At 44.5% G+C, this 12,496-nt stretch overlaps 1 protein-coding gene across 2 annotated transcripts in view; it reads left to right on the forward strand.

Annotated features, from left to right (window-relative positions):
* MSN (moesin) overlaps positions 1 to 11,290 on the forward strand; it is a 71,981-nt gene extending 60,691 nt beyond the window's left edge. For both annotated transcript variants that reach the window (XM_065411108.1, XM_065411109.1), the window contains exons 5-13: positions 630 to 713; positions 4,008 to 4,154; positions 5,005 to 5,101; positions 6,312 to 6,475; positions 7,045 to 7,175; positions 7,840 to 8,000; positions 8,574 to 8,666; positions 9,569 to 9,802; positions 10,970 to 11,290. In XM_065411108.1, coding sequence (XP_065267180.1) covers positions 630 to 713; positions 4,008 to 4,154; positions 5,005 to 5,101; positions 6,312 to 6,475; positions 7,045 to 7,175; positions 7,840 to 8,000; positions 8,574 to 8,666; positions 9,569 to 9,802; positions 10,970 to 11,134 — 1,276 coding nt within the window. In that variant the 3' untranslated portion in view covers positions 11,135 to 11,290. The remainder of the gene's footprint in view (positions 1 to 629; positions 714 to 4,007; positions 4,155 to 5,004; positions 5,102 to 6,311; positions 6,476 to 7,044; positions 7,176 to 7,839; positions 8,001 to 8,573; positions 8,667 to 9,568; positions 9,803 to 10,969) is intronic.
* Positions 11,291 to 12,496: the final 1,206 nt, after the last annotated feature.

A 12,496-nucleotide genomic window follows, 5' to 3' on the forward strand; every position in this document is an offset into this window, starting at 1 on the left:
TGCAGACTTCACCAGCCTTGGACCTTCCAGCACCATGAAGTGCACAAGTGCTATATTTACTATAGCGTCACTTACTCTGGCTTTTTGCCTGTTTGTTTTTCTCAAATCATCTTAATTATGATGGGGTGTGCAAGGTGCATCTTTCCATAAGGACAAGGCTGTTGCACTTCCTGCACCCCTGTCTATTCTCCCTGGGAATTTGCATTTTGAAGAGCGCATTGCAGCTCAGTATAAAAATGCAGTTAGAAACTTCAATTTCTGGGAATAATTGAAGATATCTGAGCAACAGAAATAAGGGGGGAGCAAAGGAGTCAATTTTGGCACTGAAATTCATAAATGGGTATGATGGTACAAAAATATTCAGGGCTCCTGTCACATTACACTGTAGTTTGGATATGTGGCTGTGTTGTTCATCAGGCCAAATTGTTTCTTAGAACGTATAATTGGGTTAAGAGTCAATGCTGGCCAATAAGGCCAGCATTTACTATAGAATTTCTGTTGGCATTGTTCTACTGTGCATGAGACATTTAGACTGTACAGTACTGCATATGCTCAGACTTGTGGCCTGTCTCCGTGTAGTCCCTTCTTTCATACTGACAGGATCTTGCTGCTCTTTTTTTCCTTTCTAGAGTTCTGGAGCAGCACAAACTCAATAAAGACCAATGGGAGGAGAGGATCCAGGTGTGGCATGAGGAACATCGGGGAATGCTCAGGTAACTGATCAAGGTTTGATCTCTCTGTTAGATTAGTATGGTCCTACTACATGGTAGTTCTCAACTTCTGTAGATAAGCTTTGTGTCTAAACGAAAGCTCATCCTAGGGCAAAAGCCTCTTAGCACTGTTCCAGCCATCTTGCTGAAGAATAACTACAATCTTGTCTGTCTCAGCCAGTATTGGTTAGCAAGTCTACAATCACTTTAGCAAAGTGAAACTGAACTTTTTAAATGATTGCATTATAAGAACACCCAGACTGGATCAGACCAATGGTCCATCTACCTCAGTATTGTATCTGACAGTGGCCAGTGCCAGCTGCTTCAGACAGAATGAATAGAACAGGGCAATTTTGAGTGATTCCTCCACCTTGTAGTCCCAGCTTCTGGCAGTTGGAAGTTTAGGGACCTTGTCAAAGGTTGTCTGAAAATCCAAGTATACTATATTGCTGCCTCACCCTTGTCTGTGCTTGTTGGCGCCCTCCAAGAATTCTAATAGATTGAGGCATGATTTCCATTTACAAAAGCTGTGATTCTTCAACACACTATGATGTATGTGTCTGATTCTGTTATAGATGCAACCAATTTGCCTGGTACTGAAGTTAAGCTTACCCTGCCTGTAATTGCCAGGATTGCCTCTGTAGCTTTTTTTTTTTTTTTGTTCTAAGTGTTAAATTAACTACCCTCTAGTCATCTGGTACAATAGGTTATGTACCACAGTTAGTAGTTCTGCAATTGCATATGAGGTCTTTCAGAATTCTTGGAATACCATTAGTCATGGTGACTTATTGTTTAACTTGTCAGTTTGTTCCAAAACTACTTATTGACACCTTGATCTGGGACAGTTGCTCAGATTTTTCTCTTAAAAAGAATGGTTTGGGTGTGGAAATCTGCCAGAGATCCTCTGCAGTGAAGACTTCAAAGAATTATTTAGCTTCTCCACAATGGCCTTGTCTTCCTTGAGTGCTCCTTTAGCATGTCAATCGTCCAGTGGCCCCACTGACTTTGGCAGGTTTCCTGCTTCTGATGTACTTGGCAAAAAAAAATTTTTTGTTAGTTTGTGTCTTTAGCTAGTTGCTTTTCAAATTCTTTCTTGGCCTGCCTTTACACTTGGTTGCCAGGGTTTATGCTTTTCTCTATTTCTCAATAGAATGAGTGCCAAACTTTTTTAAGGAATGTCTTTTTGCCTCCAACCACCTCCTTTACTCTGTTTAGCCATAGTGGCATTTTTTGGGTCCCTTTTTTAATTTTGGGGTATATGTTTAGTTTCAGCCTGTATGGTGTTAGTTTTAAATAGTTTCCATGCAGCTTGCAGGCTTTTCACCCAATTAATTTCCATTTAACGAAAGTGAGGAAGCTTGTATCATTTCCCCCCCCCCTTTTTTTTTTAAGTTAAATGTTTGTGTTTGTTTTTTCCTCGTCCCTGCCAAGAATGTTAAACTTAATTACATTATGGTCACTATTACTGAGTACTTCAGTTACCTCCCTTTTTTTTTTTTTTTTTGACCAGATCCAGTGGTCAATTTAGGACTAAATCAAGAATTGCCCCTCCTTTTGTGGGTTACAGCAGTGGTTCTCAACCAGGGGGCCATGAGAGAGTTTCAGGGGGTCTGCCAAGCAGTGTTTGGCTTTCTGCCCTGGGCTCCAACGAGTCTAAGTCCCACCTCATGGGGCTGAAGCCTGGGGCCCTGGCATCTGGGGCTGAAGACGAAACTTGAGCAACTTGGCTTCATGGGGCCACGTATGGCATGCGGCCCCAGGCAACTGCCCTACTTGCTCCCCCCTAATGCTGGCCCTGGCTTTTATATGCAGAAAACTAGTTGTTGTGGCACAGGTGGACTGTGGGGTTCCTATAGTATGTTGGGGGGTGGGGGAGAGGAGGGGCTCAGAAAGAAAAAGGCTGGGAACCCCTGGGTTTCAGGACCAGCTGCTCCAAGAAACAGTCATTTAATGTGTCTAGAAATTGTATCTCTGCAACCCTTCCTGAGGTGATACATGCCTAGTCATGGGGATAGTTGAAATCACCCAATATTATTGTTTCCAGCCTTTATAGCATCTCTAATCTCCCTAAGCATTTCATCATCACAGTGAGGAGATTGTTCTATTCCTCCTGCTATCCTCGTATTGTTCAGGCATGGAATTTACCATAGAATCTCAATGGAGACAGTTTAGTTCATTTTAGGATTTTTACTTTGACTCTGTCACATAATGTCACTCCCACACCAGCATGACCTACTTTCATTCCTATATTTTGTACCTTGGTATTACTGGGTCCCATTAATTATCCTTCCACCAAGTTTCCACAATTCCTATTATATCAGTATCCTCATGTAATGCCAGGCACTCTAGTTCATCCATATTAGTATTAGACTGCTAGCATTTGTGTATATAAGCAGGGCTGGCTCTAGCTTTTTTGCTGCCCCAAGCGCAAAAAAAAAATCGGGGCGGCCAGAAAGGCAAAGCGGGGGGGGGGGGGGGGGAACCTGCAGGGTGCAAGGGGACTCCCTGCACTGCAGACGTGCCCCGGCTAGCGGGGAGAGAGAGCAGGGGCGTGGCCAGGGCTTCAGCGGGGAGCTCGTCACAGGGCCCCGACCGCCGCGCCACCTGCTGGGTGGGCTCCACGCTGCTCCGGTCGGCGGGGAGGGAAGGATGCAGGCTGCCCTGCCGGGCTTGCTACAGACCTGGCACCGGCTGGGGCAGATGGAGCGCACAGCCCACTCCCAGCAGGGCGCTCCCCCTCCTCCGGGGCGCCGCCACCCCCTACAGGGCGGCTGGATCGGAAACACACACACACACACACACACACACACACACACACACACACACACACACACACACACACACACACACACACACATGCTGCCCCGTAGAATCTGCCGCCCCCCAAGCACGAGCTTGTGCAGCTGGTGCCTGGAGCCGGCCCTGGAGATAAGCACTAGTATCTTGCCAATGTTCAATTGCTTGCCTTCATGTGTTGTTTAAATGGGACTTTTCTTTTAAAATTTTTTTTTTTTTTGCCTGGTTCTCACTGCCTCCTACATCTGCTTTACCAACTTCTTTCCTGTCTCTTTACTAGGACATAGAGTTCCCCCTCTAATGGAAACATCCCACCTGAACCATATGCTCCTCTTGGCTTTTGCCCAGCCCTTAGTGTAAAAAATCCTCTCTGCATAGTCGTGCTCTGAGGCATTGTCAAACTAGTTGCCACTAACCAATCAATTGATAAGGCAGTAAATTCTCTATTTTTGGCTTATCTGGTTTCAAATATGAATATCTGCTCTCCTTTGCATGCTTTAGGGAAGATGCCATCTTGGAGTACCTGAAAATTGCACAGGATCTAGAAATGTACGGCGTGAACTACTTCAGCATTAAGAATAAGAAGGGCTCTGAACTCTGGCTAGGTGTTGATGCTCTCGGACTCAACATTTATGAGCAGAATGACAGGTAACAAAAGGACGTCTCTCAGTTCACTGCCCCCTCTCTTGTGACCCTTCATTCCACAGTGCGGATACAGCTAACACAGAAACTTCCTTCTCCAAAGCAAAGGAATACTTTTAAGAATCAGGTTTTTGGAACAGATAGCGGTTCCTCACTCATCTACGCAGGAAGGTGGTTCAGTTTGTTGGGATGATGCTATTTGCCGTCTGCAAACTCCTCCAAACCACGTCCTCATGTGGCTCTTGGCAATGTCCTTGACCTAAATCTTGTGATTCAGTACTCTGGATCTTTTGCATAAGTACAGCTGTTCACTATCATGGGGTCGATAGGCCAATAAACTGAAATTAGGCATTGATTAAATCCCATTAAATAAGCTTTGCTTAAAGACTAAACCTTCAAATCTTAAGGAAAGTCTACGCTGAAACGCTGCAGCTGTAACACTTAAGTGAAGACTGTGGGAGAGCTGCTTCTGTCAGCGTAGTTAATCCACCTCCAAGAGGCAGTAGCTATGTGAACAGGAGAAGCTCTCCTGCTGATACCATGCGGCCTATACCAAGAGTTAGGTTGGTATAACTACATTGCTCAGGTGTGGATTTTTCACGATAGATAAGTCTGTAGTGTAGACCTGGCCTCACTTTCTCTAATGGGGGAGAGGGGTTGAAAAGCTGTCAACTCCTGCTCTATTTTGTTTTTTACATGCCTCTTCACTTTTGTTTCTGGCATTGGCTGGAATTGGGAATTACTGAAATACTCTGAGAGCCAGTTTGGGTGAGATTTCCAGCCCAGTGTTGTAGACTAAGAATTTGAGACACCTTGGGGTAACTGCTACTAAAAACTCCTTTCTTCATTATTGCAGGTTAACACCAAAAATTGGATTCCCTTGGAGTGAGATCAGGAATATCTCATTCAATGATAAGAAGTTTGTTATCAAGCCCATTGACAAGAAAGCACCAGTAAGAAACAGTACTCAAACATAAGTCTTTAGCGTTTTATACGTAGAGTTGAGCTCTACATATTTTACACATTTAAAGAAAACCAATCTAGTCAATTCCAGTACCTTCCCTTGATATCATAAGGCATCCACATATTGCCAAAGTAATACCTCAAGCATTGCAGAGCAGGCTTAATAGTAGTAAGTGGGTTGGCAGGGGGAGGAGGTTTATACAATAGCCATTTTGTATAGTTGTCCACTTCTGATTTGGTGACTGGCTGCCTTACATCGAGAGAGAAATCTCAGCAGTAATTTTTTCCTTCTTCTTTGCACTTCAACAAAGAAGAATCTTAAGATTTCTGATAACCCAAACAAATCCCCTTCACTCTGGAAAACCCCAAAGTAGAATGCATTTCTAATCTATGCAATTCAGGAAAAATGAAATCAAGCTGTAGCTCCTTGGCTTCCCCATATACCTATTTATATCTTCTACTTTCCTTCCCTGGATGAAGCTACTGCTGCTTGGAAACCACCTTGCAGCTGTTGTACCTCATTCACACAATGAAAATACATTTCTTCCCCTTCTCTGGCATAAGAGGAAACCTGTTTTTTTCACGTCGGCCAGAACATTACAATCCTAGTTGAATAGAAACAGTCAGGGTGTGAGACCATGTGGTTCATCACCTTATATGATCCATAAAACCTAACAACTTGTAGAATGTCTCAGAATGTAGAAACTCTTCCTTAAAACCAGACACTGAGGCTTGATAGAGGAATGCTTCAACTGAGTTTTGAGTATTTCTGCACTGCATGTGTATCCACACAACTGAAAATCCAGTATGCACTAGGCAGAACGTAAGCCCTGAGGATTTTCTGAGGCCAGAGACTTGAACTGCACCATATATCACTGGGAATCCCAGGAAAACTGGCAACTATATAGCCTCCTTGTAATCTCCAAAATGTGCTTGTGGGGATACTCCTGTATGAGTTCTGTCAATCTTCATAATCTAAACCGACTGTTTAGTACTGCTAATTCAAGGCGCCTGACCCATGTCATCAGGCACCTGTCTTTGCTCGGTATAAGTGTTTGAAATCAGTTTTTATTACTGATAATGGGCTCCCTCAGACACTTGACATTTCTCTTATGTGCAAGGCTATTACTGGATACAGAGGTATGTTTGGCGCATGCTCGGGGAGCAATGAGTCTAACGTGGTCTCCCATCTGTCCCAAGGACTTTGTATTCTATGCCCCACGATTACGGATTAACAAGCGAATCCTGGCGCTGTGCATGGGAAACCATGAGCTCTATATGCGCAGACGTAAACCAGACACCATTGAGGTGCAGCAGATGAAGGCACAGGCTCGGGAAGAGAAGCATCAGAAACAGATGGAGAGGTGGGTACTGCAGAGCTCTGAGTAACTAGTGTTTTTGAGTCCACTGTTACACTGATTAAAGCATATTCCTTTCTGCTCCAGTAAACCTAAAGAGATGATGTAGATGGCACTCCTTATAAATATGACCCTGTGTAGGACTGCCTTGGGCAGCTCAAAGCATTTAAGATTCAGAATCATGATATTGATATGAATAGACCTGAATGATGACTCCAAAGGCTCTATTTCAAATAGGTGACCTTTGTCACTTGACCTGTGTCATTTCTACAAATGAAAACCTAACTGACACAGTTCACGAATGTTTGCAGTGGTATTGTCAGGGTCAGTCCCAGGACTGGAAGAAAAGCTCTGTGTGTGTGTCTGTGTCTGTCTGTCTCTCTCTCTCTCTCCCCCCCCCCCGCCCCCCCCGGAAGTTGGTCCAATGAAAGACATTACTTCACCCATCTTGTCTCTCTAAAGTTCACTAAGTCAGTTGCTGCTTGCATGCTCATAGGTCTTCTATAATAAAGTACTGATGTCTTTGAATTGTGGTTCAGATTTAACTGCTGTACTGTAACTTTTTCCCAAATCAGAGCTCTGCTGGAGAATGAGAAGAAAAAGAGGGAATTGGCAGAAAAGGAGAAAGAAAAGATTGAGCGTGAGAAGGAAGAGCTGATGGAACGACTCAGACAAATTGAGGAGCAAACCAAGAAAGCTCAACTAGGTATTAGGAAATGTGCATTGGGAGAGACTGGAATAGTCTGGTTCTATAGGGCCTTCATTTAAAAAAAAAATAAAAATAAAATAAAATCCACAATTACCTACCCCCACCAACCATCTTATTTCCTTGAGCTACATAATCACATGGTGCTCTGGTTCAATTGGTGCTGATGGAAAGCCTTTTTCTGTGGTACCCCAAGGGGGCAGGTACAAGAGACTTCACCAATAACTTTCCTGTCCTTTTCCTGAACTCTTACCACCTTGAATGGTGGTAAATGTGGTGCTGCCAAAGAAAATTGCTGTATATTTATTTGCTTCTTGGTTTAGAACCCCCCACAAAAAAACCCCACGAGCTTGAGTTGTCTGGTGCTTTTACAGACAAATGGTTCCAACCAATAGTAACCGGATGGTATCTGAAACTAACTTTAAAAAAAAAAAAAATGTAATTTGGGGTAGGACAATGCAAAATCAGGCTGTATATGAAGTATATTCCTAACTATCCTGTTCACCAGTATTTACTCCCACTTGTTTACACACCTTCCTGTGTTGGTGGTGAAGGGAAAGTGTATGTCTGTCATGGGGAAGGAAGCTTGCTTTCCTGCACTGATTCTGTGCTCGGAGGATCAGAAAGAGACCATCTTTGCCTCATACTTTTGTCCTCGCTTCAGAATTGGAAGAACAGACCCGCAGGGCATTGGAGCTAGAGCAGGAAAGGAAACGAGCCCAGGAAGAAGCAGAGAAGCTGGCTAAGGAACGCAAAGAGGCAGAGGAGGCAAAGGAAGCCCTGCTGAAAGCATCCCATGATCAGCAAAAGACCCAGGAGCAGCTGGTAAGCAGCTTTCCTGAAAGCTTAGCAGTGGGGGAATGATTTTACTGGAGTGCTGGCCTCAAAACTGGGTGAATTATGTAGTCTAGTTGTTGTAGCTGTAGCAGGGGCATAAGCTACTATCTAAAGAAACTTAATTGCCTTTTTCAGAAAAATGCTGGTGTTTTACTGTGGCCTCTATTTGAGCTGCTTTTTGTATGTAGTGACTGATGGAGAATACCTTCCAGTAAAGTCCATATATCTAACTAGTCAAGCTGGGTACAGAGAGAGCAACTTCATGGCTTTGTTCTAGAATTCTTAGAATTAAGGGAAGAAAAGGAGGGAAAGACCAAGCCAAGACCCACAGCTACAAGGTGGGCATAAGGCAACTAGCAATGTATCCATAAGTGGCTTTAGGTATCTTTCCCTTGCATCTCTGGAAATCTGTCTGGCACCAAAAAAAAATCTTCCCCTTTGGACCTAGTCCTCTTTTATCAGTGTGAAAATGGAACTTCCAGGTTCCTGGGGCTTTAGGGGCCTAATATCAGCAGGGAATTGGTTTTCTCTCCTACTAAAAATAACCTATTACTTCCACAGGCAGCTGAGATGTCAGAACTCACATCCAAAATCTCACAGCTGGAAATGGCCAGGCAGAAGAAGGAGAGCGAAGCCTTGGAGTGGCAACAGAAGGTATCAGTGGAGCCTAAATACAAAAGTATAGCTTTGGGCTTGGCACAGTATTCCTCTTCTTACTGGGGACTGGTCTGACCATGTCATGCGATTAATCGTATGACCCAAACCACAAGTCCTTTACCATGCAGAGAGCTCTTTAACAGAAAGGAGGGAAGCCAATGTGTGGTAAAGCTATGTTGCCTCCGGTTATCAATTTACCAATTATTTCCTAGTTCACCTTGCTAGAACCAGTTTTTGGTTCAAAAAGTGGTGAGAGCAACTTATGCAGGTAAAATCCAGTAGTTGCATGCAGCTCCAAATTCATTCAGTGTTCCTAAAGTGAATTTATTCAAAAGAATAAGCAGAAAATGTCCACCTTGCAACTTAATTCCCAGGTCTGTCCATTTATCCTGCGGGCAGACTTCCAAAAGATGGGCACATTTTACACCCTTATTCGTGCCTAATTTGTGTGCAGACTATGTAGTTGCACATGCCTAGGGTTAGTTTAAGGTATGAGTATACACAGTGCAGGATTTACAGGTGCAGGTTGGGTATCTGAACACCTAAAATGCATACAGGGGTGTGCAGCTGTGCACACATTTGTATAACTCTGCAGTACTTGTACACACACGGCTGCCCAGATTATCTAACTTGCCTTTAGTTACTGCAAATAGGATATAACTCACCTATCAAAACTCTGAGGTTGATGGCCATCTTCTAACTCCACTAGTGTATGATGATGCCTGGACAGCCTGTGAATTCTCTCACTTGAAAGCACTTCACCCAAAGGGGTTATGGACATTCTGAAAGAGACATTTGAACCCAGATGTCCCCTCTTTTGGGTCCCTTGGACTGTAAGGGAAGCCTTTGAAATGGGTCTCTTTCCCGCTAACCCACTGAGGGATGTTGCCCTCCTGCAGGCTGAGACCGTGCAGGAAGACCTAGAGAAGACCAAAGAGGAACTGAAGACTGCCATGAGCACCCCTCACGTCACTGAACCCATGCAGTCTGAGAACGAGCATGATGATGAACAGGATGAGAACGCTGCGGAGGCCAGTGCTGAACTGAAGGCAGATGCCACCATCAAGGACCGCAGCGAGGAGGATCGCACCACTGAGGCGGAGAAGAACGAACGGGTTCAGAAACACTTGAAGGTAATGCCGGGGGTGGGCTCGGGGATATCTGCTGCTTCTGGGCTGCTGTTTCCTTCTTCCCTGCCATGCTCAGGCAGCTGTAGTGGGGACTAAATGCATCTACTGAGGAGTAGGGTGCCACAATCTCATCAATTCAATACATAGCAAGATGTAGGGAGAGTGGGGGAGAAGCTTGCCCCTCCCCTGCCCACTCCCATCCAATAACCATTCAGACCTCTTGCCAGTGAAGAGTACTCGTGTATTGCCAAGAAAAGCATCTGTCCAATGTATTCTGCCTACTTGAATCCTGCTGGCCATCTGACAGCTGTTCAGCGCTGTCTGGAACAGGATGAAGGACTTGGTCCAGTTCCTGTCAAGCAGGTGTCCATGCCAGTCTGCTGCCCTGTTGGCTGACTCCACTGGATTGCACTGTTCAACCCCAGTAGTGGTCTCTCAAAGGCAGGTTTGAAGCGCCTTGTTGAGAGCAGCATGGGGAAAGCCTTTCCTGCTATCTGTGCTGTACCTACACTGAACTTCAGTCTGCTGCACTGAACTTCAGTCTGCTGGGTTGTCTGTTCACCAGCACTAAACAAACAAGTGGTGCTCTGTGTCCAGCTGTGACTGACTCACTCACTCACTCACTGGCTGTCTAGGCTTCTTCACCTGCAGACCAGGGCAGAAATATTACTGCATTGTGCTGTGGCGATGCTAGAAAGGTGGCTGGAATCTGCAAGGGGTTTGCCAATGGCAAGGGGTTTGCCATTTTGTTCACTAATTATTTAAATATCTTTAATCTTGCCATTGTCTTCCCTCTCCAACCCCTACCCCGCCATGGGAAAAATCCCTTGCTAGAGAGCCCCGGGGGGCACATATATTTTTGGAGTTTTCACCTTTCACATGTGTTTTCACCTTTCCCTATGTAACGTTAGGCCTAACTTTTAGTCCAGACTTCCTCAGACATTAGAAAAAACCTAGACTTGTGAGCAAAGGGTGTGATGTCATCACACTTCCTACACTGTAAATATTGGGGGTGAGAAAATACCAGATTAGGTAGGCACAGGGTTTTCCATCTCAAAGGATAGCAATCTTTTGGGACTAAGGCCCACTTTACCTCTTGCTGATCCTACAGCTCAGCGCTGCTGCATAGGCTGGCTTGTAACCCTACTTCTGTCTTTCTCCCATCTATAGGCTCTTACCTCAGAGCTGGCAAATGCTCGGGATGAAACCAAGAAGACAGCCAATGACATGATCCACGCTGAGAACATGCGGCAGGGCCGTGACAAGTACAAGACCCTCCGCCAGATCCGGCAGGGCAATACTAAGCAGCGCATTGATGAGTTTGAGTCCATGTAAACTCTCTTGCACCTGCTGTCCCCTCTTTCTCGTCCTCTCCCATCATTCACGTGTAATCGTGCTGCGCTGGAACCACTACAGAAGAGTGACCATGGTCTTTATTTATCGAGTTTTGTGCAGTCTCTGCAGTTCAGCAACGGAGGAACAAACAAAATATCCATGTTGTCTTGGGCGGGGTGGGGACTCCAAATCTGAAATTGTTTTTGCTTAGCTGGGTAAAGTCTCAATTGCACATGGCTTTGTACTGTTCACTGAAACAATTGCATTGCTCTCTGGGTCCACTGGGAGGAGATGCAACCAGATACTTCCACTGAGTTACATATGGTAAAAGTCAGCAGTCTGACACACATGCCTTACAACAGTACTTCAGTATTAGAATTGAGTAGCTAGATCTCTGCTTTAATGCAAGGGTTTGATTTTAATTGAGTTGGGGGGTGTAGTGAAAGAAGGTTTGAGTGAAAAGGGGTTGGAAGTAAAGTATAAATGTTATTTGTAAAAGACCAAAGCTTTTTCTGCTCTCCAAATTTGAGCAAGCCAAACAGATCATCTGAACTGTCAGTGTTAAAACTTCTTGAGGGATCCATCAGACTTCTTTTTAGTTAACTATTCCTGAGTCCTTTGGAGTGATCTGGGCATTTCCATTAAAGTAACTTGTTTTGGAGCAGTAAATTCCCTAGTCAGCGAGGAGAGGGGTTCCTCCTCCACAGTAATTCTTGTTCATTGCCATTTATTGTGCCACTGGCAGACTGTGTTGGAGGGGCTTTAACTTCCACTAGTGACCCCAAACTAGAATTCTAAAGGAATAGGCAAATATGCGAGAGTGGAGGGAGAGACGTAAAAATTTAGTTCTAACCAAATGAAAATGTAGCCACCAAAAATCATGACTGTCTGTCTGAGTATGATGCATTTATTCTTCTCATGCAGATAACTTCCAGAAAAGGCCTTTTTATCGTAAATCATTGGTGCCTTATGACTTGTGCACAGATGCATATTGTAGTTTAGGGTTTTAATAAGGGGTCTTTAGTTTTTTAATTAGTTTAAACTAGGAAAAATGACCAGCAGCTGGGGCCCAAAAATAATCAGTGACCTAAGGCTTTTCATTTCGCATCTGGTTCATCTGTTACAGGTCAGCACCTTCCTCCCTGCCATCTCTTCTGGTTGGGACGAGAAGATGCCTTGCTAGCTGTCTGTCCTAAATGGAATCCTCTTTTCCTATTGCCATCTTAATTGTCAAATGATAGCAGCACACTTAATTCCTAACTCAAATCTCTGTCCTCCCATTGGAATGATATTGTGTCCTTTGTCTGTGGCCCTGAGAACAGAAGTTTCTGCCCCTAGTGATGAGGTGACTCGGTCCTGAGC

The sequence above is a fragment of the Emys orbicularis genome, chromosome 9, assembly GCF_028017835.1.
Source record: "Emys orbicularis isolate rEmyOrb1 chromosome 9, rEmyOrb1.hap1, whole genome shotgun sequence".
Classification (NCBI taxonomy): domain Eukaryota; kingdom Metazoa; phylum Chordata; order Testudines; family Emydidae; genus Emys; species Emys orbicularis.